Source organism: Aulonocara sp. 'chitande type north' Nkhata Bay, linkage group LG1 (assembly GCF_057382095.1).
Source record: "Aulonocara sp. 'chitande type north' Nkhata Bay isolate Kocher_YH1m ecotype deep benthic linkage group LG1, A_spYH_male_GT1.1, whole genome shotgun sequence".
Classification (NCBI taxonomy): Eukaryota; Metazoa; Chordata; class Actinopteri; order Cichliformes; family Cichlidae; genus Aulonocara; species Aulonocara sp. 'chitande type north' Nkhata Bay.
Window position 1 is genome coordinate 15,018,220 of NC_141344.1, and position 27,339 is coordinate 15,045,558.

Below are 27,339 nucleotides of genomic sequence, written 5' to 3' on the forward strand. Positions count from 1 at the left end.
ATAATATAATTGATATTGTCCTGCAAATTCTCAGCTTATGACATCAGGTGTTGAAATACTCACACTCTGCCCCATTGCATGTAATTCATGTGTTATATTTGTATTACCTTGATGTACAGCTGAAAGTCTGCACTTTAACCATGTCCTGTTTGTTTGATATAAAATCCACTGTGTTGGTGTAAAGAGGCAAATAACAAAAAGACACAAAAACAAAAAAGTTTCATTGTTCAAAAGGACGTAACTATACCTGTTATATTGCACGGGGGGTGAAGTTAGATGCTTAATCCTGTTTCAGTGTTTGAATCCAGTTCTTGACTTAACCAGTAGCTGCTTCTCAGATTCTGCCTGTCATTAGCTGATCTGATGTTTGCTACATCTGTCATGCCGTTTGCCATAAACCGTCACGGTGTCCAAGGTTTTTGGAAATTTCTGATACTGTGACTTTGTCTATTAACACTATTAACATGTTGTGAAGAGAATGACTGCAAATGAACAAAATGTAACATCCATCCATTTTCTTCTGCTTATCTGGGGCCGGGTCGTGGGGGCAGCAGCCTAAGCAGAGAAGCCCAGACCTTTCTCTCCCCAGCCACCTCCTCCAGCTTGTCCAGGGGAACACCAAGGTGTTCCCAGGTCAGCCGAGAGATATAATGTCTCCAGCGGGTCTGCCCCGGGGCCCTTCTCCCGGAGGGACATTCCCAGAACACCTCACCCAGGAGGCGCCCAGGAGGCATCCTTGTCAGATGCCCAAACCACCTGAACTGGCTCCTTTTGATGTAATCGCTACCTCATCGTGGTGGAGGGGTTTGTGTGTCCCAGAGATTCCAGTGGCTATGTTGTCCGGGGGCTTCTGCTCCCTGGTAGGGTGTCCCATTGCAAATTGGTCCTGGGTGAGGGACCCCTATGAGCAGAACACCAAGCGAACAGTTCACCCTGCTCAAAGTAGGGTTACCGGGGCCCCGCCCTGGAGCCAGGCCCGGGGGAGGGTGCCCGAAAATGAGCGTCTAGTGGCCGGGCCCAAAAAAGGGACATAGGCCCATCCTCCTGCAGGCCCACCACCCACACGTGGCGCAGTGGGGGTCGGGTGCACTGTGTGCCAGGCGGCAGCCAGGAGTGGAGGCTCCGGCGGACCAATCACTGGCTACCAAGGATATCAAAATGTAACATTCACACTAATATAACTGATTATATCTAAACTAAATAGTTCTCATTTTTCACACTTACATTTTAAGGTACAGGAAGAATTCCAGGCAGCTTGTACTACCAGTTCAATGAAAGGCATCTGACATTGACCGAGACATAAATTCTGTATCAAAGCAACAGAGACACAAAACATCTGTGATATTTGAATAGATATAAGACATTAAGGATGGCACACACTTCCCACACAGTTCATCCAATGTCACAGTGAAAATATCAAATGCATTTAATAATCAGGTTGGCTCCTATCACCCGCTGAGACAGTTGGTGTGGTTAACACTGAGTCATAAGAGCACCTGACACCCAGTGCCAATCATCCGCTTCAACCGAGTCTCTCTCCCGATTGTCAAAGGAGAAGTGCGATGTAAATCTTCAGGATAATCCTGTACTGCATCGCAGGGAGGAAGATTTAGTGACAGACATGAAAAGAGGAAGACAGACGGGCTGAATCAGAGAGCGATATAGTCAGCGAGACATCAAACAAGAAAGAGAGACAAAGACAAATTCACACAGATGAGGAATGGAAGGAGAAGATGAGCAACAATAAACTGCTGGGAAGTATTTCAAACTTGAAAACACCTTTTACCGACAGAGACCAGGGCTGTTTATATGTTAAAATGTTCTGGAGCTCAGTCAGATTCGATGACGCTGCGTTTTGCAGCCGCTGATATCACAGAAAACAACAACAGCTGCCAGGCGGCAAATTGCGGCTGCTAACAGTTTGTGACAGGAGTGGGAGGAAAGGACGAAGGAGAGGAGGAGTGAAAGCTAAAATAGAATTCCTGCAATTCAGGCTTTTGATGTGTGGCAGTGAAGTGGAAGTAGAGAAGAGGTGTGAACAGAGAGAAAAAAGGAAGGGATTTAGGATAGAAGGAGAAAGAGATAGCGAAAGAGTGACAGGTAAAGGAGGGGAAGGGATGAGGGAGGTAAAAGTACTTAGAGGGAGTAAAGTGATGAGAGGGAGAGAGAGCATGTTACGACTTGTATAAGCGCAGAACTAAAAAGCGGAATTTTTGTGACTCTGGTTTTGTGGCTCTATGTCGTTTGTAGCTAACATGAAGATGTCTTCCAGCAACTCTACTTCACAGTAATACATACAAGGTCTGCTCATGGCTTTGACACAGGCAGATTTCTTTAGCGGGGAAAAAGTGTTCATGCTTTAAAAGTGAAATAGAAATGGGTGGTTGGCATGAGGAGAACCCGAAACTCAACAGAAGCTTGTCAGACTGCTTCATGTTTCATGACAAGTGATCTCAGACACCGGCAAAGTTTTCTAAACTATCTCAGAAAGTGTGACTGTATCAATGTACTTTCACACTGCTGTTTGTCTGAGTGCCCTGCTGACTTTCTTGTTTTTGTTGGATCAAAAGAAATCCACCCCTGCAGAAAAATTGCAAACAAACAAGCTGCTTCCCAAACGCACGGTGGGAATCAAGCTTTGACTGATAATCCTGCATTTACCTTTAGCCTCCTGTCTAAAAAACAACCTCTGTTTTCGCTTATTGTCTTACCCTCAGGTGAAAGTGATGGTGAGAGTTTGCCCGGTGTCTCAGTCTGATGCAGCCGAGTCCAGTTCCTTTCTCAAAGTGGATCCCAGGAAGAAACAAATCACCATCATGGACCCATCAGCAAATCAGACGCAAAGTGCTGCCTCTCAGAAAAGGGCCGGAGCCAATCAGGTCCCACCAAAGATGTTCACTTTTGATGCAGCGTTCCCTCCTGATGCATCACAGGTCAGAGACATTTTATGTGACAAAGTCTGGTAAAATGACTATAAATAAAAACAAAATTATGAACTTCACGCTCTTCTTAAATTTTGTTAAGAACTGGATACCATGCTGGTAGATAAAATGTGCGGTTGCAATGCAAACAAACACTGTTGTTAGTAACAGACTAATAAAATACAGAAATTTCTTTTCAAAAACTGAGTTATGAGCTTCTTGGACAGGCTCTACCATAGCTGCTATTTTATTTGTCACATCTTTGCATTAAAATGCTCTAAAAAGCAACAGTTTCACAAACAGTGCAGGCAGAGTGGAGTGGATGAAGACAAGTATCGGGTGATTTGTGACAGAATGACAGCAGCAGGAGTGAAAGGGAAGCTTTCCAAGACGGCACTGACACCCGCTATGATGTATGGTTTGGAGACGGTGGCAGTAACAAACTGACAGGAGTCAGAACTCACTAAGATGGATGAGATTAAAAATGAGGAGGCACAGCTCAGATGCTTTGGAGAAGAAGTTAGAGAGTCAGGCAGAAGAGGGATAGTGGATATTTTGGAAAAAGGATGTTAAAGATGGAGCTGCCAAGCAGGAGGAAAAGAGAAAGACCAAAAAGGTGACATGGATGTAGAGAAGGAGGTCATGCAGAGTTGGTTGGTGTGACAGAGGAGGATGCTAAGCATAAGGTGGGACTGAGACACATGATCTGAAAGAAGTCTTTGACTTGCACATTACCTTTACTTTTGAGCCGCAGAGGTCGCTGCTTGGTCGGTATGTGCATTTGCATGAATCTAGGCGAGATGTGTTCCCCTGGATAAACCAGTGAGATAAGCTTCAAAGAAAATGCTGATTCTTTAAGACATTTATAGAACCAGAACACAGTAATACTGACAATTACAGGGAAGTTGCCCGTCATCTCCTCCACACCAACAGTCAGATGTTTAAAAAATCAAAACAAAACAGCAGAATCCTAGCTCCAGCGCGAGTTTGAATAATGTTTGTCTAAAATTGAATGTATTTCTGATTTACTTGACCCTGTTTATTCCTCTGTCTTCCTGTGTTAGGCGGAAGTGTGTGCAGGAACAGTTGCTGAGGTCATTCAGTCGGTAGTGAACGGAGCAGATGGCTGTGTCTTCTGCTTTGGACACTCTAAACTGGGTAAAATTCTCACACACGCACACACACACACACAAAAACTACAAAATCAGAGCTTGGCTCGTGAGTCTTCTTTAGTGAGTGTGACCATCGGTGTGTCGGCTCTTCACTTGGCCGTCGCTCCACTAGCCCTCATCTATCAGAGAGAGAAAGAAGAGGATTAGTGTCTGCTGAAGCTGAAAGCATTCTCGGTCTGCTCTGTCTGTGTTTCTGTCCTTTTCTCCCTCTAATCCTTCTGAAGCTGGTTGTCAGAGAAGTTCTCTTAAAAAGGGTCAAGGCCCCTCACTGCATTGTGCAACATGTCTGATCCCAGACATACACTGAGACAAACAAAGACCCACCACAAACACGCAGACACACACACGAATAAGGCTTCATCGACTGTGGGTCAGCCGCTGCTGTGTTTGTCCTTGTAAACACAAGCAGCATTTCCCCTTCTCAGTTTGTGAGCCTTCAGCTTGAGTTTCTAAGTCTCCTTGAACTGCAGAGCATGACAACAGCAGAGATGTGACACTTCGACTGGCGCTGCAGTGCAAAGATCAACATGTAAACCGCTGTTTGGTTGCTGTGAAGCAAAATCTTGCCAAATCTGAAGAAAAAGTCAGCTCAACTCAAACCACAGTCAGTCAGCAAGATTATGTAAACACTACCCAGCTGAATTTCATAAAACTTGGTGAGGATGTGGAGAATGGGCAAACGATCGCTTTCTTTAAAATGGCAAAATACAGCAAATATTTCGATAACTTTTAATTTGTCTTTTTTTTTTCTATTGATGGTGGTTGATTGGTTCCCTTGCTGCAAATATGGCGTGAACAGTGTTGTCAATGTCTTTATATGGACCACAGGAACTACTTAATGGAAGCTAGTAGGAATTCAATTAAGAAAATAAAGTTGGAGAGACTTTAAAAAATCAAGTGTATATACAAATTTGATGAAGCGTCATCATGATCTAAAGGTTGTGACTCAGATGATGAGCTGCTGACTTCCTGTTTTCTTCTTAAACACATGACAGAGTAGGTCTGACTATACAAGATGTCATTGCAAAACAAATATATTCAACACTCTACTTCTTCATATTTTACCACTTTTTGTTTATGGTGAATGTAAGAATGGTCACTATACGGACATCTTTGAGCAGTCCATCACAACTCCCGGTGGCCCAATATCCTATCTAATGAAATAGCATTAAAAATAGATCATGCACATAAAAAATGTGAAAACCACCACTAGGGTTTACACAGTCAGCACAGAATGATAGCAGAAATAGGATCCAGGACAGATCAATCAAACAGATGCACATGTAATCGTCACACTCCCAGGACAGAAACAACATGGTGCACAGTGCACATACGACAGCTTGTCTAGATCCACGTTTGTCATTTTAACATGAATACATATTTTCATTCAGCTGTCAAATATTGACATGCAAAATACAGACTGTCTCGTGATTTATGATGCTTGTGATTCATCCTGTGTAATATGGCTAAGACTGAAGCTAATATCCTGCTGCCGGCGTTTGATTATGTTAATAACACTGCAAACTCTTTTATTTGATTGAAATCAATTTCTCAATCAGTTTTACTGCTATATTAATGCCGTGACCTCACTCGTATATGTTCAAACGGCTGCTGCTGTGGCAGCAGATGAGTTAATTCTTTGTGATCCAGCTCACCTAAGGCCATGGATTTTAATGAGACTGCATTATAATGGCATTACCTTTTTACTAATTAAAATGGGGAAAGTAACACAACGAGCATTTACCTTCGGCTCTGTGGCCCTTGGCTGTAGACACATGTGGGGATTCTGGCACAGACCAGCTACTACACACTCATGCACATTTTTGCAGTGAGCAAAAGGGAATTCATTAAAAAGGAAAAATTAAACAAAAGTCTAAATGATCCTGAACAAATGGATGAACTTCAGGAATTGAATCCTCTTGCTTTGAGTCATGTGTGATGGATTTTGTTATCGTTATTAGAGTAGTGTCCGTCCTTAGTAATGATGAATGCGCGTGTCTGCATAAGCTCGTGTGTGGATGTCCAATTCACAGAAATATGCATAAACTGCACATACGTGGATACAAACGCATTATGATAAGTCAGTGGAGTAGGCAGCTATATGAGCACAATTTGCAGTTTTCAGTAGTCAGAACAGAAGGACGCATTATAGAGCCACATATAAACTCCCACAGATGTGTGTTTTAATGTGTTCTTTGTCACTTGCACACAGGCTTTAAAGGCAAAAAAGAGAAAGGGTGGTTGTTCAAGTGCTCTGTGGTTATGTTAGTGGTACTACACAGAGCCGTTATGAGTCAGGGAATCCATCTGATCTGCTAAATGAAAAGAAATCAACTGGTAAATCTGATAAATCAAAGTAAATGACCCACTGTTGCTTTAAAAGAGCTCTTTAACATAGCGGGTGGCAACATTTTATATAATCTTTAACATGTGTTTAAAAGCTTTCTTTATGTTTTATCTGGAAAACTGAGCATTGTGAATTATAAATACTACTACAACAGCACCAGCTTTCGGATACTTAATACAACTCTCTTTGTTGTATTTTTTATCACATTTTTGGGACAAGTCATCATTTTTGACAGTAGCTCCAGGAAACACTGAGTGCAGAACAATGTAAAATTACATTGTAGATGACAACTTCCCCTCCGTCCTTTCTCGGAACAAATCAGACACATTTCTCTGCGCTGCATCACAGGAGTCAGGCTTTTGATGTCGTCTGTCTTTCGTGCAAGTGTGATTGTTAGGTGTGACATATGGCTTTGTTTAGGTGTGTGTTTGATCTCCAACTTCTGACAGCCGGAGCAGGTGTGGGAAAGGGATAATCATCATCTTGTGACTGAAAGGGACAGACACGTGCATTTCACACACACATCTATTCACACTTATTTCTGTTGATGTTCTTTTTGATAGATCTTCAGCTTATTTCCCGTTCACCATTGTCTTTCTGGCTTTCTCATTCAGGTAAATCTTACACGATGATCGGCCGCGATGACTCTCTTCAGACTCTGGGTATAATCCCCTGTGCCATTTCCTGGTTGTTTAAGCTCATCAACGAGCGAAAAGAGAAAACTGGTGCACGCTTCTCCGTCCGCGTCTCTGCAGTTGAGGTCAGTGATCGCAATGAAACCTTAATTTGAAACATTCCCTGCAGAAAAAAACGAGTGCAAATCCTGATGCAGACATTTGACAAATCAGGGCACTGATAGTCTCTAAAAAGCACTGGCAGTAGCTGTCAACTATCTTTAGTATCTGTCTTCTCTCAGTGAAGTAAAATTTTAATTTAAGATTCTTCTGGCCAGATTTAATCCTAGACAGATGTTAAGAAAACTGAGAAAATAAAATGAGGAAGCTACTGTTGTTGAAATAATCTGTGCTTTTGTGCAGGTTTGGGGAAAAGAGGAGAACCTTAAAGACTTGTTATCTGAAGTGGCTACAGGCAGCTTACAGGATGGGCAGTCACCTGGGGTCTACCTGTGTGAGGACCCCATTTGTGGCATGCAGGTACACATGCACAAACACACAATTAAAAACATCACGGCTTACCTTGGAACTGGTTCATGTCACTTGTACCTGTGGGTTTAAACCTTACAGATTCAGACTCTGTATAAATGTGTTTTCACATCAAACAGCTCTCTGCAGTCTTGGCTTGCATGTGAACCCACAGACACTCGTCTTGGAGATGATCTAGTATCATTTACATTAAGCTCAATAACCACAACTGATAAATGAACATAAAAATAGTTTTATATGGATACATTTGAATATGGGCGATGTTATTGATGATGGGGCTCTTGAGTCCATCTGGCAGTACTGTGGATGTGCATCAAATGGAAAAAAAGGGACTTTGATCATTCAGCATCCTGTTTTTATCCAACAATGCCAAAATGAGGTATTTTTAAAGAGATGATTCAGAAACAGTCGGATGATTCATTCACCTGATTGTGAAAACGATGCCAAGAGAAAAACACTTGACACAAACAAAACTGGAAAAATAACCAGAACTCTCAAAAGGCTCATTGTCTATTCAAACTTTTGTTTTTTTAAGTGACTTTTCAAAATTACATGCAGCTAAACAAACACCTTTAATAACCAAGATTCAGAAAACAAAAGACGGCTTATGTGAATAAAATTCTAATGAACATCACTATTATTAACACCCTTTGCAGGTATCTGCACAGCAGTAGTCTCAGTAACGTGTCAATGTAAAAAGAACACCAAAAACAAATGAGCGACAATGGGTTAGCAGCCGTATATGTGTGTGTGTTCAGTCATACTGTATGTTTATAGGATTAGAGGGTCTGATACAAACACATCTGTGTAATCCTTAACTAATCTGACATAATCTCATCAGTAATGATATCCTGCAGTACCACACACACACACACACACACACACACACACACACTCTCACTTCCCTCCTCTCTCTCTATTACTCACGTCTGCTTCCCTCTATTTCTCACATACCTGCAGACAAATTAGAAATGATTTATTAAAAATATGCCAATCAGTCTTCCGCCACGCTGAATCCTCACAGTACACAATATTATCAGCGTTTAAACACTTCTCCCTCGGTAAACCAAATCCCTCAAGCTAAGGTGAAGTAGTGTCTTTCGGCATGTCTGACTGCCTGTCCTCTGGCTACTCACGGTTGCTTCCTTATCACGTCTATAAAAGTGCAATATTGTTATGCTTTTTTTTCTTCCCCAAACTCTTCCAGCTGCAGAACCAGTCTGAGCTCCGCGCTCCAACACCAGAAAAGGCAGCCTGGTTCCTGGATGCAGCCATAGCAGCTCGCCATAGTAGCCAACGCTCCAACACCACTGAAGAAGAGCACAGGAATTCACATATGCTCTTTACATTACACATATATCAGTATCGCATGGAAAAGACGGGAAAAGGAGGAAGTAAGCAGTGCATGCTTAAACCCTGATGTTTCAAACTGTTATTACTGGTGCAACAATTAAATGTCTCAATAGCAACATTTAACGATTACTTCTACTGCGCTCACCTTTGCAGGAAAATAGTTGTTGTTTGTTGTGACTATGATAATCACAGTAGGATAAAAGCAGACAGAAACATATTGTTTGCTATGAATAAATTGTGGAACACTGGAGACCAAAGTAAGGAGTGAACAATGAAGGACAGATCAATATGCAGATCGATCTAAATGCTTCCTATTATGGTTGCTACAAATAAACTGCAGCAACAGAGATGCACATGCACCTTTTACTGAACGCACAATCCCTTAATATATTAATCAAAGTCATTTCCAACAGTTATTTTTGGTCTTTATAACAAATCACATAGCATATGAGTGGTTTTATTTATGCCTGAGAGATGTTTGACCAAATTATGTCTGATTATTGCCATTTATGTTACACACAAGTGTGTGTATGAAATAAACTGTAATGTGTGTGCATCTGTGTATGTATGAGAGAAATGTGAATGCTTAAGAATGATAACTGTAATGACATTTGTTACACTTGCATGTTTCTTTCAATCAAACACATTTAATATTAGAGAACAATAACCTAAGTAAATGCAAAAATACAGTTTTAAAATGATGATTTAATTTATTAAGGGGAAACGTTACCCAGACCTACCTGGTCCTGTGTGATTATCCCCTAAACCTTTAAACCTTCATTTAATTATTTTGAGCCGCTCAGATCGAGATTTGCAGTGTTTCAAATTACTGTCCTGCTGCATAACCCTGCATCAGTTTTTGGCCTGCATGAGCTTCAGGGTTGTCCTGTAGACAGCAGAATTTATTGTTCCACAAATTACGAAGTCATCCACATCCAGAAGCTACAAAGCAGCCCCCGACCATCACACTACCACCACCGTGTTTGATTGTATGTTCTTCTTATGAAGTACTATATCAGTTTTATGTCAGATCTAATGGGATGTAAACCTTGTAAAAAGTAAAAGTCATGTCTTTATTGGTCAGCAGTGGTTTTCTCCCATGGATGCCATTTTTGCCCAGTCTCCTTCTTATTGTTGAATCATGAACACTGACCTTAAATAAGCTAAGTGAGGCCTGCAGTTCTTTAGGTGTTGTTCTGTGTTATTTTGTGACCTTCTGGTTGGGTTATCAATTCAATCTTGGAGTAATTTTAGTAGGTCAGCCACCTCAGTGAAAGTTCACCACTGTTCCAAGTTTCCTCCATTTGTGGATAATAGCTCTCACTATGGTTCACTGAAGTCCCAGAGCCGTAAGAATGCCTTTTTAACCCTTTCCAGACTGATAGATGTTAGTGACTTAGTTTCTCGTCTGTTCTTGAATTTCTTTAAATTGTAGCATCATGTGTTGATTTTGTAGCCTTTTTTCATGTAACCTTTTCATGTTCTTCATATTCTGTAATTGCTTAATTCAACAGAAAGTAATCTGGCCAGAGTGTGGCTAAGAAACTGAGCTCAGCTTTTCCAAAAATGCGGTTAATCATCATTAATTCATGATTTAACAAGGGGGCAATTACTTTATATACTTACTAACTTTAAATAGGGCCAGGTAGGTCTGCATAGTTTTTCTTCTACTTTATAAATTAAATAATCCTTCAAAAACTACATTTTGCATTTATTTGGGTTATCTTTGTCAAATATTAAGATTTGTTTGATGTTAGGAAACGTTTATCTTCATATTATTACTGTCACTGTTAATATAGATTTCTTACAGATGCAGTATACTGTATTAACAACTCTAAGTTGTCCTTCAATCTTGAGCCATCTTTTCTCGTCTGCTAGTGTCAGGAGGTCGCAGTCGCCTCCACCTGCTGGACCTGGGCAGCTGTGATGTTAAAGTACTCGGAGGAGGAGGTGGGAAAAGCAGGGAGAACTCTTCACCCAGCTCGGCTCCTCTGTGCCTTTCGCTGTCTGCACTCGGCAATGTGATTCTGGCCCTGGTCAATGGAAGCAAACACATCCCATATAAGTACGTTCGTGTGGGTGTGTGTGTTTGTGTTTATGGGTGGGTGTGGGTGAGTGGGAGTATGACTAATTAATGCATAAATTTAAGAGGAGAATAAAGATAAATTCAGAAACTGGTGAACTAAACTGTTGAGAAGAGTGAACGGTAGGCTGAGGTGGAAAGCAGGATCTTGATGTGAGAGGTAAAAAGGAAAGGATAGTAGCAGATTTCATAAGTTGCTTCAGGTTTGGGGGATTTACTGTCATAAACAACAGCAGCTGGTGTTACATATTCATCACATTCATTTTGTTGGTTAACTGACTGCCAATGACAGCAAAGGAGAGAGGAAAAGGCAAAGATGATAGAGCCAGTAACTCTAGCCAGAAGAAATTGTTTGAAAATAAAAATACTTGAACCAGGGGAAAAGAAATCATAACAGCTAAAGTGATGCATAGTCCTGCTCTGGCAGTAAGAATACGGGATGTGAAACTGTAAATGCCCTCCTTTTTTCTAATTTCTCTCTGCTTCCCTTCTGCTCTTCCACTCTGCTCAAGGCTGTGTAGCTCTGTGCTCATGCTGGATTAATTTAATCACAAGCTTTTGCATTTACATTGCAAAACAACCTGCTACTTAGCATTGAAGCTCTAAGCACAGCTTTGCTGACTCTGATTTGGCATTGGTGACTCAGACACTTTTGGAGTGTGATGGGATCTGACTGGTTTTTAACAATCCATGCTGTGTTACTGACACATTTTTATAAATCCAGGAAGTAAGAGTTTTTTTGATTGAACTAAGACTGTTGAAGTTGGGCTTGTGGAGGATATATATTAAAAATATAATGAAGGTATTTATTTATAAGGTAAAATAATGGTGTCTTGTGCATAAACTGTATATAAAGGACGAACACAGACATTGTGACGTCACTAATTAGTTAGAGAGTTAAAACCTTGAGCTGAGGGTTTTCACCCTTGTCCGATTGACCCTTTGAAAGTGGACGTGACGAGCAAACACACTCATAAGGTAGTCAGTAACACTGGATTTTTTGGAGACCACTTTACAAAATAAAGTGAAAATCATGTTAGATGTCTGAGAAAGTCCCAAATAAGGTCCCAGACAAAGGAACCAAAGGACCATTTACAGACTAGACTTCTTTATAGAGTGTTTTTTTCTTTAACTAAAGGAATTCCCACCTGATTGCCCTCAGGCACTTCTCCAGAATCTTCAGATCCAGAAGCTACATCCATCTTTTCTATACAGTCTATAGTCCTGTTGTGTCAGGTACCAGGATGTTGGCAGTGGTCCCTGTAGAGTTGTTCCAGCTGGCACCACCTTCTGATGCTTGATCAGACTGGGATCTACGGCACACTCTGTCACTTTCCATCTGCTGATCCTGAACCGTTTCAGTGGCGTGGTTAGGTGCATTGCCCTGCTAATGGAGGCTGCTACCAAATCCCAAGGTCCACCAGAAGAACATAATTTACTTCACCTCTCTCTAGTTTTAATGTTGTGACTGATGAGTGTATTTCACCCCAGAGGTGGGACCAAGTCATTGTTTTGCAAGTCTCAAGTAAGTCTCAAGTCTTTATCCTCAAGTCTCAAGTCAAGTCTCAAGTAATGTCAGGCAAGTCAGAGTCGAGTCTCAAGTCACTGGTGTAAAAGTCCGAGTCAAGTCACAAGTCTGAAATTTTGAATTTCAAGTCCTTTCGAGTCTTTAAAAAAAACAAACGAAAAAGCATGTTGCAGTTATGCTAAATGTAAATATTAGACCATGTAATTTTTAAATCTGTGTTTTTCTCAACACATGACAAAATAGTGAACTTAGAAAGTATACACAAATTGTGAAATTGCACCTCTTTAAAATGCAGCTCAATTAAACTTAGCTCCTGGAATAATTTTCACCGACAGTTCTGAGATAAGCTGCATGTTATTCTTGGATGCGGTTGTAGGACCGGCTTTAAAATCGCATGACAAAAATATCATACATATTAAAAAAAAACTGTATCACCAACGTAGCCTGGACAACATTTGCTAGTTAGATGAAGTCAGCTATCTCATCGTAGCATATTTATATGCATATTTATAATCATACGGTTCTTGGAGTGAGTGCATACACTCATGAAGTTTAGTAACTTCAGGTCACTGCAACAAGCCCAGGTACAGTTTACCGCCGGATGGGTGCAGGACCTTGAAATGCACCGTGTAGAACGAAAGACCATCGTACATATCATAAGTTTACCAGTCTCACAAATCGTCGTCATAAATACACATTCGTTAACCGTTTATTAATAGGACCTTTGAGCTCAACGGTAATTAATTAGCAGTGGAAATAATTTCTGGTAGCATCACAGAAATGTAGCAGTGACAATAATACTGTATGCTGTAATCGTACTGGGCAATTAGTGATACAAAAACAACTGTTTTATCCTGTGAATAAAAGTATATGTTTTTGTCAATGTACCATAATAACAGAAGCGAAACGCAATATTGTGTCAGGACAATTCACTATTTATGCACAATAAATAAAGGAGCATAGCGCGACAATTTCTGTTCAGCACCAGACTTGCTTGTAACCTATATCACTAATTATGTTATGAAAATGACGCATTAACTACAACAGCAGACTGACCTTCGTGTAAATGCTTGGAGCAGACTAACCTGTGAGCTGGAGGGTTCTGGGACGTTATATTTGGTCTTTGAATGGCTGCAATCCAGACCATCCGTCGCGTCTTTGTTACTTCGGAAACACGGCTTGAACAATTTCTCTTCAACGACGTAATCCGATAACAACCGATCTCTTTACCCGTCGGCTTCCCGTGGCTGTCATGCGACCGGCTATTGCAGTTAATAATACAACAGCTTCTTGACATTTTTGTGTTTCTTTTTATCGCTGTGTGACTGGTTTCAATTGAAAGCCTGCGTGCGCTAGTACCTCTTGCCACGAGTTCCCAGAATCCTTTGCGGTTCTACCCCTGAATGACGTCACATTTTCAATCTATATAATATGCATGTTAAATTTTATATTTGGGGTGAAATATCAAGTCTTTTCAAGTAAACCGGTTCAAGTCCAATTCAAGTCCCAAGTCATTGGTGTAAAAGTCCAAGTCAAGTCACAAGTCTTAGAACATTTTTTCAAGTCAAGTCTAAAGTCATAAAATTAATGACTCGAGTCTGACTCGAGTCCAAGTCATGTGACTCGAGTCCACACCTCTGTTTCACCCACAACCAAACTGATTGATCAGCTGAATTTCCTATCACCTTTCTCATCCCTAGAAACCAAAGCAATCATATAGCAGGCTGTTTCCTTTGAGGGGAAAATATTCGACTCAAACGAAACACGCTTAAAGTCCGGCTGCTCATTTTCTTTCATCACAGTTGCTGAGCCTGTCTTGCAATGCTTCACTGCTTCCAGGATAGGGTCCCATCCTGTTTTTATAATCCCAGTCCTGTTCCAGTACTGTTGCTAGGTAACCAGTGAATCTACCATTTATCAGTACACTTTTGGACTTTGTAGCTTCCCAGTTCACAAAAAGAGTCAGACTGTTCAACCAGCACTGCCTTCTGTAAGAATCCAAGCGTCTCGGCACGATTCAGCAGTCAACATGCTTGAAAGACCCATGTTTCAGTCACAATATGCTCTTGCAAAGACCCTTAACACATTTACTAAACATTCCCTTTCCTCATCGTGGATGCTGCACAACTTCTTGTCCAAAAAATGTTTTCTCTTTCCCACTCATGTCTTTCTGTCAATCAAGACACTCAAAGGGCAGTTTTTTCCTCTTCTCGCCAAAATCTCTTTGACACTAGAACTCTAGATTTTCTCAGTTTATTAGTTTAGTTAAGTAGAAATTTGTGAGCAAAGCTGTACCACAGTGCTGCTTATTCAATGCCTTAATATGAATTTTCTGAAACAGTGGTGATCCAGGAATTTAGATGACAGAAAGTGTCATATTACATATACGATGTTCCTGCCTGGTAAAGCTTGTAATAAATCTAGCACAGGCTGATAGGTAAGACCCAATCCAACATCCCCAGCACTTGAATTAACATCCAAATGAATACTTCATGAGTCATGAGTTTACCTACATTAATCTCAGGAAGATATGCAGAGATAGCTCGAAAGAGAGAGACAGAGACTGGAGGATTTGTTGAAGCCCGAGGCAGCAAACTGAGAAATCAGAAAAGAAAAAAAGAAAGCAATAATGAAAAAGAGGAGGCGGTCAGATAGGAGCGTGTACGTACTTTGCGTATGTACACTGTTGTGTACATACACGCATGTGAATGTACACATACGTGTGCAAGACTTGACTGCGGGCTGTGTTTTTAGAAAAGGGGGACAGCAGCATGAGGTATCGGGCCACAGAGGAGCTGTACTCACTGTCAGCCTGCAGGCCTCAGCACACACACAAACATTATGAATGATTGCAGTAGCCCACCCAGGAGAAAGTCTTTTCTTAAACACACAGCCTAGTTTTACTCTCCCATCTGCTCGTTTAATCTCTCTGGGACATAGACCATCTCCCAATATTAGACTTTATCATACCCTGAGCGCCTCTTTTAAAGGGACTGTTCACCCAAAAATCAAATGTATATATTTTACTACTGGTCTGGAGTGCTGCTTATCCATCTAGATTGTTTTGTGATGAGCTGCACTGTCTTGGAGATATTAGAAAATTCTGTTGTGAGCAGTTTCATGCAGGACTTCATCTCTTTCCACTAAACTACACCCATCAACTGTATTGCTATCCATAGTGAAGCGTGCATGTACATGTGACACAGTATGACAGGAGTTGAACATTAAGGGTGTGTGTCCACAAACTCTAGTTTTTGAACTGGAAGCTCTTTTGGGCTCATTTTCAGAGCAAGAAGCACTTATTTTTGCAAAGTTACAGGACTGCCGTTTTTGTTATTAGATTATAGATAACTGTCCGGACAGTTTTATTTTTTAATAGATGCTACAATTTCACATTGAAAACCATCAGTCTAACAAGGCGATATAAGTAACACTTGGTGACATTGGGAAAGAAGAACCCCCTTTTAACAGGAAGAGACAGGGTTCAAAGAGTGTCAGACATCTGTCAAGACTGGTTAGGTGTGAGGGCAAAACAGAAAAGAACAAATAGAGTGAATATAAAGACAAGGACACAAACTATAGCAGAAAGCAGTTTCTTCCCACTCCCTTTCAACATGTAAATTAATCAGAATGTTTTTTTGTATGTAATTTGTATAGTATTTTTTTTCTCTCTTATTTCTTTTCTAAATGTACTTGTATATTGTTCACATGTTGAAATAAATTACCAATCAATCAATCAATCAATCAATCAATCAATCAAGCAGTAGTGACATACAAAAGTACTGAGAGTGAAGAGGGAAAGAAAATAGTTCCTATATTAAACTGCTCACAAAAAAGTTTGCAGATACTTTGAAGTCACCAGATCATGCAACTGAGTGTTTCATAACTGAAAGATAAGTACTATCTGCATCTAGCAAATATCTCAAAAGCTGCACAACCTACACCAAAAGATGGATTAAAAAGTGCTACAGGTCAGAGGATAAATATTAAATAGGTGAACTGTGAGCTTTAATTAGCAAATTGTTTGTCTCTTTTTGCATTAATAATCGGAAAAATAACTAATGATTATAAGTACTTTTTTCATTTAAATTTCATGTTAGCCTTGTGTTGTGTTAATGTTGCAGACTCTCTAACTTGTGGAAAATGCTCTACCTGACCAAGAAGAGTTATTAATACCCTTTAGCCAAAACATACGTGGGCATTTGTGAGAAAATCGACCAGTTTTGTCACACCTTTAAGTGACTGTGCGTATTTACAACATGTCTTCAATGCTCACGTCTCGGTGTATATGTGTAACCAGGGACAGAAAGCTGACCATGTTGCTAAGGGAGTCGCTAGGCAACATGAACTGCCGGACCACCATGATTGCTCACATCTCTGCCTCACCTAGAGATTTCTCAGAAACCCTCTCCACTATTCAGATTGCTTCCCGGGTGCTCCGCATGAAAAAGAAGAAAACTAAAGTCACAGTGGTGAGTTTTATTTCATTCTTCGTGCTTCATTAAAATAATAAAACTATCCAGATATAGACAAGTAAAGTGCCAGGTATAATGTCTTAAACAAACATAAATTACTTTTTTGACGGTTCATTTTATGCTGAAACACACATTGCCCTGACAGTGCACTGCAGTGTTTTAATTTTTGGAGTTTAGGTGAAAATCTTTTATAGAAGTTGAAACTAGTTATACAAAATATTTAACCTTCTTGTCTCCGTTTGCTGCTGACACAAATTGACTTCTTGCGCTCACAGATGTCAAAAGTGTTCTGCAGAAGACAAAAGGTTAAAATGAGGGCTTCAGCTCTAAAAATAAAGAAGACATTTCAAGCCACAAGATACTCTATTACTAATATGCTAGACAAATAGGAGGAATTAAGTTAAACTGAACTGCAATGAAGTGAAGTTCTTATCTTCTGCCTTGGGTCCATATTAGTTATCCCCTCATCTCCTTCTTTCTGGTCTCTAAACGTCAATTAAAAGGAAAAGAAAAAAAGGACAATCTCACTCTGCAAATCTCAAAAGGAAATCATTTCTCTCTCATCGCTCTTCTCTGCTTCCACTTTCCTTATTATCTGGGCTCTTCTCAGCAATACACATCCAGCTCCTCTGGGGGAGAAAGCTCCTGCGAGGAGGGTCGCATGCGTCGTCCGACCCACCTGCGACCTTTCCATCACCGTGGTGACCCTGACTCTGACCTTCCGCTGCTGCGACTCTCCAGTGACCCCGACGAATACTCCAGCAGCGAGCAGTCATGCGACACAGTCATCTACGTGGGTCCGAATGGAGCAGCTGTGTCAGACAGAGAGCTAACGGACAATGAGGAACCCCCAGAATTTGTACCAATTATTCCTGCGTTGCTTCGAGGTAAAACTTCAGAGCAAAGCCAAAATCAGGCAGCAGGGGCACAGAACAAGGTAATTTGAAAATATGTGCATTTAAAGATTAGACACTTAGCATTATTAAGTAGAATATTTGTGATGAAGAATAATTCTATAACAGGTGCAGTCTCAGCCAGACGAGCAGCCCAGTGGCCCCTCACAACCTTTGTCTCAAGCCTCTCAGTCTCTACTTGGTCAGCCGCTGGCTCCTGTCCCAGAGGAAGGAGCTGAATGCCTGAAGTGCAACACCTTTGCTGAGCTGCAGGAGAGATTGGACTGCATCGATGGCAGCGAGGAGGTGAAGAACTGTCTTCTGCTCTTGTTTTTGTTGTGATTGTGCAAATAAAAATCTTAGATACAAATAGGATGACATAGTATGATGGGATCTGTAATAGGGGGTCTATTGAAAGCTTGATAGCTATTTTTGTCAATTTATTCAGATGAAAAAGAAGCGTTCTGTTTGTATCTACTTAGCATTTTGTTCATTGCGTGTCCGGCTTTTTTATTGTTGTTACAGCTGCTGTTTGTGGTGGCAATTTTCTGTGCCTTTCAATACTCATGTATTTCCATTTGTGTTTGGATATAACACATTCAAATTACTTTTCACAAATTACCTTATTGTGAAAATATTTATACAGAATCCCAATATTTGCACGGCAATAGCGCAGGTTGTTTGGAGCTCAAGTGATCTTTTTTATTCTCTTCCACCATCACTGAAGTTGTGATTAACGGTGTACTGTAATTTAGAAATAAAAGCGACATAATTTCAGAATTTTCCCTTTGATGATAGTCTGTTACTCTTCTGTTCCCCATCGCTCTGTTCATTTTTGCAGGTGGCAAAGTTTCCCTTTGAAGAGGCTCCAGCTATCAAACAAGGGGTCAAACAAGAGGCATGTCCATCTTCATCTGTTCCAGCTGCTGCTCCTGCTCCAGCCCCTCCAGCTGTGTTGGATACAGAAGCCAAAACAGGTTCAATTATTATTAGGAATAATGATGATGCTTCCGTTCATATTTTGCATGTGCTGTATGTTAACGTGTAAATCATCTTTGGGTCTTCTGTTTCTAGAACCTGCGTGTGATGTAGGAGGGGCTGTGCAGGTGTCCAGGAGGAGGACCAATGACCAGCAGCTGCAGGAGATCAAGGAGGTGGTGGAGGAGGCTGAGCTGGCCCAGACAATGATCCACAGCTTGACTCAGAGTTCTGGCTGCCCAACAGTTACGAGTACCAGAAGCATTACAGGAAGCAGCAGCATCACCTCTAACCCACTGCACAGAGCCAAGAACTCCCACCTACATGACAGGTAAGACCAGGTGGTTTAGATTCAGTACTCTTTTTCATATGTTACCCTTAGCCTTTAGGAAATATGTTTATATGTTTAATTCATGATTTATTGCTTTTACTGTCTCTCATTTGTGCAGTCATGAGAATCTGAATGTGGCGGGCGGCAATTGTGAGGGGAAGTCACGACCTCTAGGATCACCACGTCTTGGAATTGCCAGCCTGACCAAAACCTCAGAGTACAGGTGAAGCAAATATACAGTGAAGCATAGTGCTGATGGCAAAAATCTTCATTTTGTTTTGAGCAAAACTTGGAAAGTGTTAAATAAAGCTATGTACTAGAACTCTCAAGTGCTCTGATGTGTAAATGTTCAGCGCCAAAAATTCAGTTTGCGCAATCTAATTCATTTTTATCTTGCTTCTCAGGCCTCCATCATCCCCATCCCAGCGGTGCAAAGTGTATACCCAAAAGGGTGTCATTCCAGCAATGCAGCCTGTATCCTCAAACACTCAGGAAGGCCAGGCCCCGGATGCTTTGACGTCAGACAGTATGCTTTTCTTTCTTTTACACAGTTACGCTTTAGAACTGTGTTAATTTTTTTTTTTAAATGTATACATATATATGCTATATATGGATATTACATTTAATTATTTTTACTTTTCCATTTCACTCCTTTGTCTTTTTATTTTCTTATCTCAGTTTAAGTTTCAGTTTAAATCTAAATTTTCCTTTTTTTAGGTTAAATAGTAACATTTCATTACAACTACCTGTCACCACCCATCATACTCATCTACTTCAAGTAAAAATATCAGAAATAAGCTACAGTGAATTCTTGGCTGGTCAGTTCTAGAGTATCCTTTAGGGTGTATATGAGTTTCTTTTAAGATTACAAAAATAATTTTTGTATAGTGCTCCAATTTCACTAAAAAAGTGAATTTGTTCTCTCCATTTAATGTTGCATCCATTTGGATGAGATAAAGACTAGAAGAATATTGGAAAAAAAAAATATTTTCGTTTTAAATGCAAGAAGTCTTACAAATACTGGCGAGTTGAGAAAAATCAGTAAGCAATTTGCAACTGATGCTTGAAACATTTGGTGACATGTTTCAAGCATCATGATGAGAAACATTTGTTCTTATGTGCATCTCCCCGTTCATTAACGGTGAATTCTTCCCGGGTAATGTTACTGCTGTTTTATATATGCTGGATGCATAAAAGACACATGCTGAGTCACCTGTGTATGACACAGTTTATCTGCATAATAATCACTGGTTTGAACTTGTCTTCTCAGCGTGATGCCAATTTCCCTGCACTTGGAAAACAAAATAAATTACAATGCCAGATGTTTCTGATTCTACAGACAGTTTGGCTGCAGACAGTGGTCGTTCCTCCACAGAGTCCCTGCTGTCCAGGAGTTCTCCTGCAGGGATGAGCCCACAAGTCCGTGAGCCAACTCCATCGTTATCTGCCAGCCTGGGCTCAGCTGAGACGCTCTGCGATGATGATGTACCACCAATACCTTTGGATAGCAAGGATGGTAAGTTCCAGTAAACACAGCTTGTTTTAACACGAGGAAAAGTGGTGAGAAAGTACATTGTGGGTAATCCTTGCAGTTTTAATGACAATAAGGCGCTCTATCAAAACCACATGCAGAAATGTTGAAACAGCTGTAACCTGTTAAGACTCAGGGGTTGTTCTAAAGTGTCTGGAACTGGATTGTTGGCGGGAGATCTCTTGATTATTGTGAGTTGTGTCAGAGAGGTTTCAAGGATCAGTTTACTTCTGGAGCATCCCTCAAATGCTTGATTGAATGTGGAGATCTGGAGACCAAGGGGAGTTTTTCAAACTCTCAGTGCAGCAGGTAGCTACTGCCATCAGGGATGGATATTTGCATGTGAGGTGTGCTTGGTCTGCAGGAGTCATGGGTCTGAAGGTTATGTCCACATGATTGTAGGGACCCAGCATTTCCTAGAATAACACTGCATCGTAACTGAATGACTCTTTTCCACTTTTTTTTTTTTTTTTAACTGATCGGCATATACATAAAGACCATGAAGAACTGAGAAATTAACTTTCGCTTTTTTCTATCTTTATATTTTCTTCCAGGAGTCTCAGGTTCAGCAGCATCTGCAGTAACACTTGGACCTCTTGTACTTGGGGATGATGAACTGGTGTACACTGTGGTTACTGGAGGTGAGGAGGACCTTGACATTACTGCTCTCATTGAGAATGAAGGCTTGGCTGGTCGTCCAGTAAGCATCATCAGCTTCAACAGTGACTGTGGCTCTGCAGCTGCCCTCGCTACTGGCTCTCAACCCATTTGTACTGCTTTAGATGGAGTTGTGGAGGATCACATGCTTGTAGGTCCTGCAGCATCTTCGGGGGTTTCAGATGTTGTTGCCATGGCAGAGGTTAGTGCTACTTTGATCGTTTGGTTTGAATTTGCATAAATAAAATAGATTTGACATTATTTAAACTTTAACAGCCACATTTTATAATTGTTTCTGGATTTCAAGATGTCATACTTGATTGGTTTTAGGTGGCAATGGCCAAGCTGCGGACAGAAGGTGAATCCTTAGCCACAGGAATGTCAAACTGTGGTTCACCCAACTCTTCCTGGGTGAGTGATCTGAGCGCGGGCAGCGAAGCTGATCAGTCTCTTCATAGCTTCAGCCAGTCCCAGAGCCAGCAAGGGGAGGCACTGGCTGATCCTGATCCCAACTTTGGAATCGAGACGCTGGATGGTTATGAAAATGGTGGTACCCCAAGAAGAGGGAGTCTGGAAGGAGAAATGGTTCTGTCAGAGAACCAGAGTGATAAGGGTACTCCAACTAAAGAAAGGCTGAGAAAACTGCCTCCTTCCATGGCTAAAACTAACATACAAATTCTGGCAGGACCTGGCAACATGGCTCCTTTCAAGACCAACATCCTTGTTCACCCATGTGCAGCTGTCAAACCCATGGTTGTCCAGGAAGCCACCATCCTCTCCTCACCTACAAAGGCCAACTTTATGAAAGATCCAGTCAAATCCAGTGCAGCATTTATAGCATCTATTTCAAGTGAGATGAGCTTTGAAGACCCCTGGCTGAAACGTGGTACAGAAGAAGGAAAGTCCAAGGAACTAGTGTGTGAAAGGAAACTGGAGAAGAGGGAGGCAGAGCATTCGAAGGGCCACTCAATAGATAAGGCAAATGGTGGGGGTGGTGATCGTGGCAGTTCAAGTTCAGGTGGTGAGGTGGTGTCATCGCCAGACTCTTTTAAGCGAGTGGTGGATGGTTGTGAGATGGTGGCTGTTGTTGCCCAAGGTGAATGCTTGACTAGTATTTATAACCCAGATATCCACCGTACCGCTAGTCTACCACGCGGATGGCACCGTGTCAACCGCCATGACGGCTTAGACAATGGAAGCGAGTACCGTAATCTTGGAGTCACCACTTCAACTCCTTGTAGTCCCCGTGCCACACTTGATCGCTGGGGATCCAATGGAAAGCAGGGCTTTTTCTCTCATAAAAAAGGGGGAATCCCACCACTGCCGCCTGTACGAAAGTCCAGTCTAGACCAGCGGAACAGGGCAGCCAGCCCTCTCCAGCAAACCACACATGGAGTCTCATCGCAGGGGAACTCGGCAGATGATGCAGGGGTATCTGGCTGTGGCCCTGCAGGAGTAACTCGACAGCGAGGCTCCAGCATAGACAGTAGTAGGCTTTTCAGTGCCAAGTTGGAGCAGCTTGCCAACAGAACCAACTCTCTGGGCCGAGTCCACAGCTCACACAGTGGTTCCCATCATTATGACTGCTTTTCCTTGGAGAGAGGTGAGAGTCTTAGAGGGGGAGGGGGAGTGAAGGGAGACAGCACCATGCCTCGCACTGGACGCAGCCTCAACCGTGCTGGATCACTATCTTCTTCTTCTGGAAACACCAGCAGCCTTTTTAGTGGCAGTACCAGTCCAAACAGCGCTCCACAGTCACCAGCTAAGACCAGCAGCCAGTCAAAGATATCAGCAGTTAGTAAGCTGCTGATGACCAGCAGTCCCAAGGCCAGGAGTCTGTCTGCCTCCAGCACCAAGACTCTGAGCTTCTCTACTAAGTCTTTAAGCCAAAGCTCCAGCCGGAGCTCCAGCCTTCCTCCTAATGGAAAGGTAGGAATAAATATTTCTTCAAAGTAAATGATCCGCGCTCACTTTCTTTAACATCTGTAAACCACAAGCTCATCAGACAAAATTAGCTAAAATTATTTAAGGACCTTCCTCAAACTGTGTTTAGCTTTAACGTCCATCCTTTAAAGCAGGGTCCCCAATCTCAGTCCACGAGGGCCGGTGTCCCTGCAGGTTTCAGATCTCACCCTGGGTCAACACACCTGAATCACATGATAAGTTCATTACCAGGCCTCTGGAGAACTTCAAGACATGTTGAGAAGGTAATTTATCCATTTAAATTAGCTGTGATGGATCAAGGACACATCTAAAACCTGCAGGGAAACCGGCCCACGTGGACTGGGATTGCTGCTTTAAAGTAATTAAAGGATGTTGGCTTACATTTCTCCTTCCATCCACCTAAACCACTTTACTTGTCTTTTTAGCCCCAGAGTTCAGTCCCGGCCCCTGTGCAGCAGCAGGGACCTGCCCCTGGGTCCTGGTCTACCCAGTCTCTGAGTCGAAGTCGAGGGGGAAGTCTGGCTGCTAAGCTTCCTCTCCGAGCTGTTAACGGTCGAATCTCAGAGCTACTCCAGGGGAGTGCTGGCTCCCGTTCCAGGAGTCATGTTCAGGGAGGAGGCACAGATCCAACAGAGGAAAGAGGGACAAGGTTTGTTAGTTTTATATCATAAAAGTATATTTACATATACTGTACACCTATTTAGTGGTTCCTATGGAAGCATTTTTCATTTATTCATAGGACAGCTAATATAAAATGCAAGATTAGATCCATATATTATGCAAGAGTAACTTTGGCAAGTCGTGATAATGTAAGGTGCAAACTGTAAGGCAAAGTGACATTTAAGTTCATTCAGATAATAATCTGTTCGAAGTTATTTACTGCTTCCTATTTCCTTGTTCTCAGTGGAGGAGGAGGTGGAGCAGGAGGCGGTGGGGGAGATAGCCTGGGAGAGGAGAGGGCAGCAGTGGTACAAACACTGCCTTCTCCCTACAGCAAGATTACAGCTCCCAGAAAACCACACCGCTGCAGTAGCGGCCATGCTAGTGACAACAGGTACAAGCTTTAGGGCTCTGAGGAATTTGAAACTTAAATTTCACAAAATAAAACATGTATTTTTTCTGTATTTTGCTTCATCTCTAACTGTGATCTCATAATGCCTCTAACAGCAGTGTGTTGAGTGGTGAGCTCCCTCCGGCAATGGGGAAGACGGCTTTGTTTTACCACAGTGGAGGCAGCAGTGGGTATGAGAGCATGCTGAGAGACAGCAGTGAGAACACAGGAAGTACCTCCTCTGCTCAGGACTCCCTCAGTGAGCACAGCTCAGCCACCACCTCCTCCCGACGGAGCTCCAGAAGCAGCAAGAAGAGCAGGAGCAACACAGGTCACGACACAAATTTTCAAAATCGCGTTTTATAAACATCTTCACCCCTCAACTAAAACCTGATAATCCGCTTGCTATTCTTTATAGGAAGGCAAATTTAGGATTTTCCTCAACATAACTAGTGGTAATTTCTTCTGAACAAGTCGAAGTGTCTTAGCACTCCTAATTAAGCTGGCACAAGCACAAGCGTTAAAAACATGAAATTAAATACACCCTGCGCTAAAACCACCCAGATGGCTAGTTTTTATAATTACATGAATAAATATATATCCAACATCTGTACCATTTCTATTCAATGTATCCTCAATGTGTGATGCTTGCCCACTTTTACCATATTAACTTTTACAAACAAATTTTTAGGCGTGAAATTTTGATCATATATTTTTCAAAACAACAGTAACATAGAAGTGCTGGAAATAGAAATAGACACCTTTGTGATGTTGAAAAGCACTGTAACAAAAGAAGCGAACAGTTAAGGGAAATGTGAAGAAAGCTGTGGCTACAGGAGGTGCTGGGTAAGGTAAGGTGACCCTGACCAGTCATCTGTGAAATGGTAAAAGGGAATCTGCTGGTGTAGGCTGTAATGAATATATATTCACCAGAACAGAACACAGAGAGCTTGCTAATGTGCCTGCCAAATTACTGTCTATTGGTTAAGCATGAGGATTGATATGTGCATAAAAAATCTGATTGAAGAGAGGCAGCTCCTTCCAGTGTGTGTCTAATTATTGATTCGAAAGGGAATTAGCCTTTCCATCCAAGTGTGCGGGAAGCAGTCTCACCTCCTGCCATGCAGCGTAAATTCCGGGTTTACTCTCATTTTGCTTTCACCACAACCGATTCTGTGGATCAAAGAGCCACGACAGTGCCACAAGATGACACAAAGGTGTGAAGGATTATTCTGTGTTTGTTGTGAATCAAGGTGAAGCCAGTGAGCGAGGAACGATTGATACAGTTGAGCCCCGGTGATAGAAAACTGATTATACTCTTAATAATAAAATAGCAGAAAGAGCATGTGTATAAAGGACCGAGGCAATATCCAGCTGAAATGTTAATTACATCTCCAGCTGAGTCTCTCTTTTTATCCTTGATTTTCATTAGGCTGGATTCATGTGCTTACCTCTCTCCTCATATTCCACGTATTCACCCCATCTCTCTGTCATTCATCCAGCTCGCTTCCCTCGCATCTTCCTCTCCCCGCAGACTCAATCTTTCTCTGTCCCGTTCTATGCTGCTTCCTAATGAAATACAAATGTCTCTGCTTGACCTTTATGCGCTGCTTCGAGACCAAAAGACAGCTGCAACCTTATTAAAATCAGCACTTCCTCTCCCCTCTCTCACACATACCTTATCACTGACTTTCTGGTGAATCTGATAACTCTCATTCCTGTTGACATGTCTGGAAATTTCCATGCAAAGCGCACGTGTGTTCAGTGTTGCGCAGTGGTTAGATTAGAGACTGACCCGCTGCTATTATCTATGAGCTCTACCTGCTTTTTTATTTATCTCACTTCACTTCTCCATTATCAATTTCACATTCTGTCTCGCGCGACAGTTTTCTTTTGTCCCCTCCTTTATGTCTCTCTCCAGTGAGTCTTTTATCTGTCTTCCTCCCCACTCCCACCGATCATGTCTGTGCAAAACAAGAAAGGTATGCCCACTGAGTGAACCGACACTTAAGGGGTTTTATTGCGTTCAAGGAAGAATCTGAAATTTGGAAAGATGTCTTTTTTCTTAGCAGAGAGATGTCATATATATTGCAGTTCAATGTAAGACTAAAGCTTGTAGCTAAACTGCTGTACTATAAAATAGTTCCAGTAATGTCTCCCAGTTTTTTTTCTTCATTGCTACACAACAAATATGATTTAACAGAAATGTAAGAATGTGTCAAATATGTTAAATCAAAAAAGATCATATAGCTCATATGGGGCGATCGTGGCTCAAGAGTTGGGAGGTCGCCTTGTAATCGGAAGGTTACTGGTTCGAGCCCCGGCTTGGACAGCCTCGGTCGTTGTGTCCTTGGGCAAGACACTTCACCCGTTGCCACCTACTGGTGGTGGTCAGAGGGCCCGGTGGCGCCAGTGTCAGGCAGCCTCGCCTCTGTCAGTGCGCCCCAGGGTGGCTGTGGCTACATGTAGCTTGCCATCACCAGTGTGTGAATGTGTGTGTGAATGGGTGGATGACTGGATATGTAAAGCGCTTTGGGGTCCTTAGGGACTAGTAAAGCGCTATATAAATACAGGCCATTTACCATTTAGCTATGTCTGAAGACCCCGAGGGTGAATATTGGTCATTTCATTGCTGTAGTTTCACATTGTTAGTACAGGGTTGGGCCTGTCTTTGCCTTCAGAGCTTTTTAATTCTTCATGACGAAGAGTCAACAAGGTCCTGGAAACATTCCTCACAGATTTTAATTCATATTGACATGATATCGTCACAAATTAGCTTGAGATCTGGTGTACGTGAAGGGTGCTTGACTACACTAAATTCATTGTTGTGTTCAGGAAACGCATTAAAGATGATTTTAACTTTGTAGTGTGATATCCTGCTGGAATCAGCTATTAGAAGAAGTGTACAGTGT

At 41.7% G+C, this 27,339-nt stretch overlaps 1 protein-coding gene across 3 annotated transcripts in view; it reads left to right on the forward strand.

Annotated features, from left to right (window-relative positions):
• The window catches only part of kif26ba (kinesin family member 26Ba), a 101,375-nt gene that overhangs the window by 63,600 nt on the left and 10,436 nt on the right, over window positions 1-27,339 (forward strand). For 2 of the 3 annotated variants that reach the window (XM_086283925.1, XM_086283783.1), the window contains exons 6-24: window positions 2,718-2,933; window positions 3,986-4,079; window positions 7,055-7,200; window positions 7,478-7,594; window positions 8,811-8,997; window positions 10,835-11,021; window positions 16,868-17,039; window positions 17,653-17,979; window positions 18,065-18,241; window positions 18,777-18,912; window positions 19,010-19,244; window positions 19,363-19,467; window positions 19,649-19,770; window positions 20,584-20,760; window positions 21,330-21,634; window positions 21,763-23,361; window positions 23,802-24,025; window positions 24,281-24,430; window positions 24,544-24,758. In XM_086283925.1, the coding sequence (XP_086140051.1) occupies window positions 2,718-2,933; window positions 3,986-4,079; window positions 7,055-7,200; window positions 7,478-7,594; window positions 8,811-8,997; window positions 10,835-11,021; window positions 16,868-17,039; window positions 17,653-17,979; window positions 18,065-18,241; window positions 18,777-18,912; window positions 19,010-19,244; window positions 19,363-19,467; window positions 19,649-19,770; window positions 20,584-20,760; window positions 21,330-21,634; window positions 21,763-23,361; window positions 23,802-24,025; window positions 24,281-24,430; window positions 24,544-24,758 (4,891 nt within the window). The remainder of the gene's footprint in view (window positions 1-2,717; window positions 2,934-3,985; window positions 4,080-7,054; window positions 7,201-7,477; window positions 7,595-8,810; window positions 8,998-10,834; window positions 11,022-16,867; window positions 17,040-17,652; window positions 17,980-18,064; window positions 18,242-18,776; window positions 18,913-19,009; window positions 19,245-19,362; window positions 19,468-19,648; window positions 19,771-20,583; window positions 20,761-21,329; window positions 21,635-21,762; window positions 23,362-23,801; window positions 24,026-24,280; window positions 24,431-24,543; window positions 24,759-27,339) is intronic. The other variant, XM_086283844.1, reaches the window with a different exon arrangement.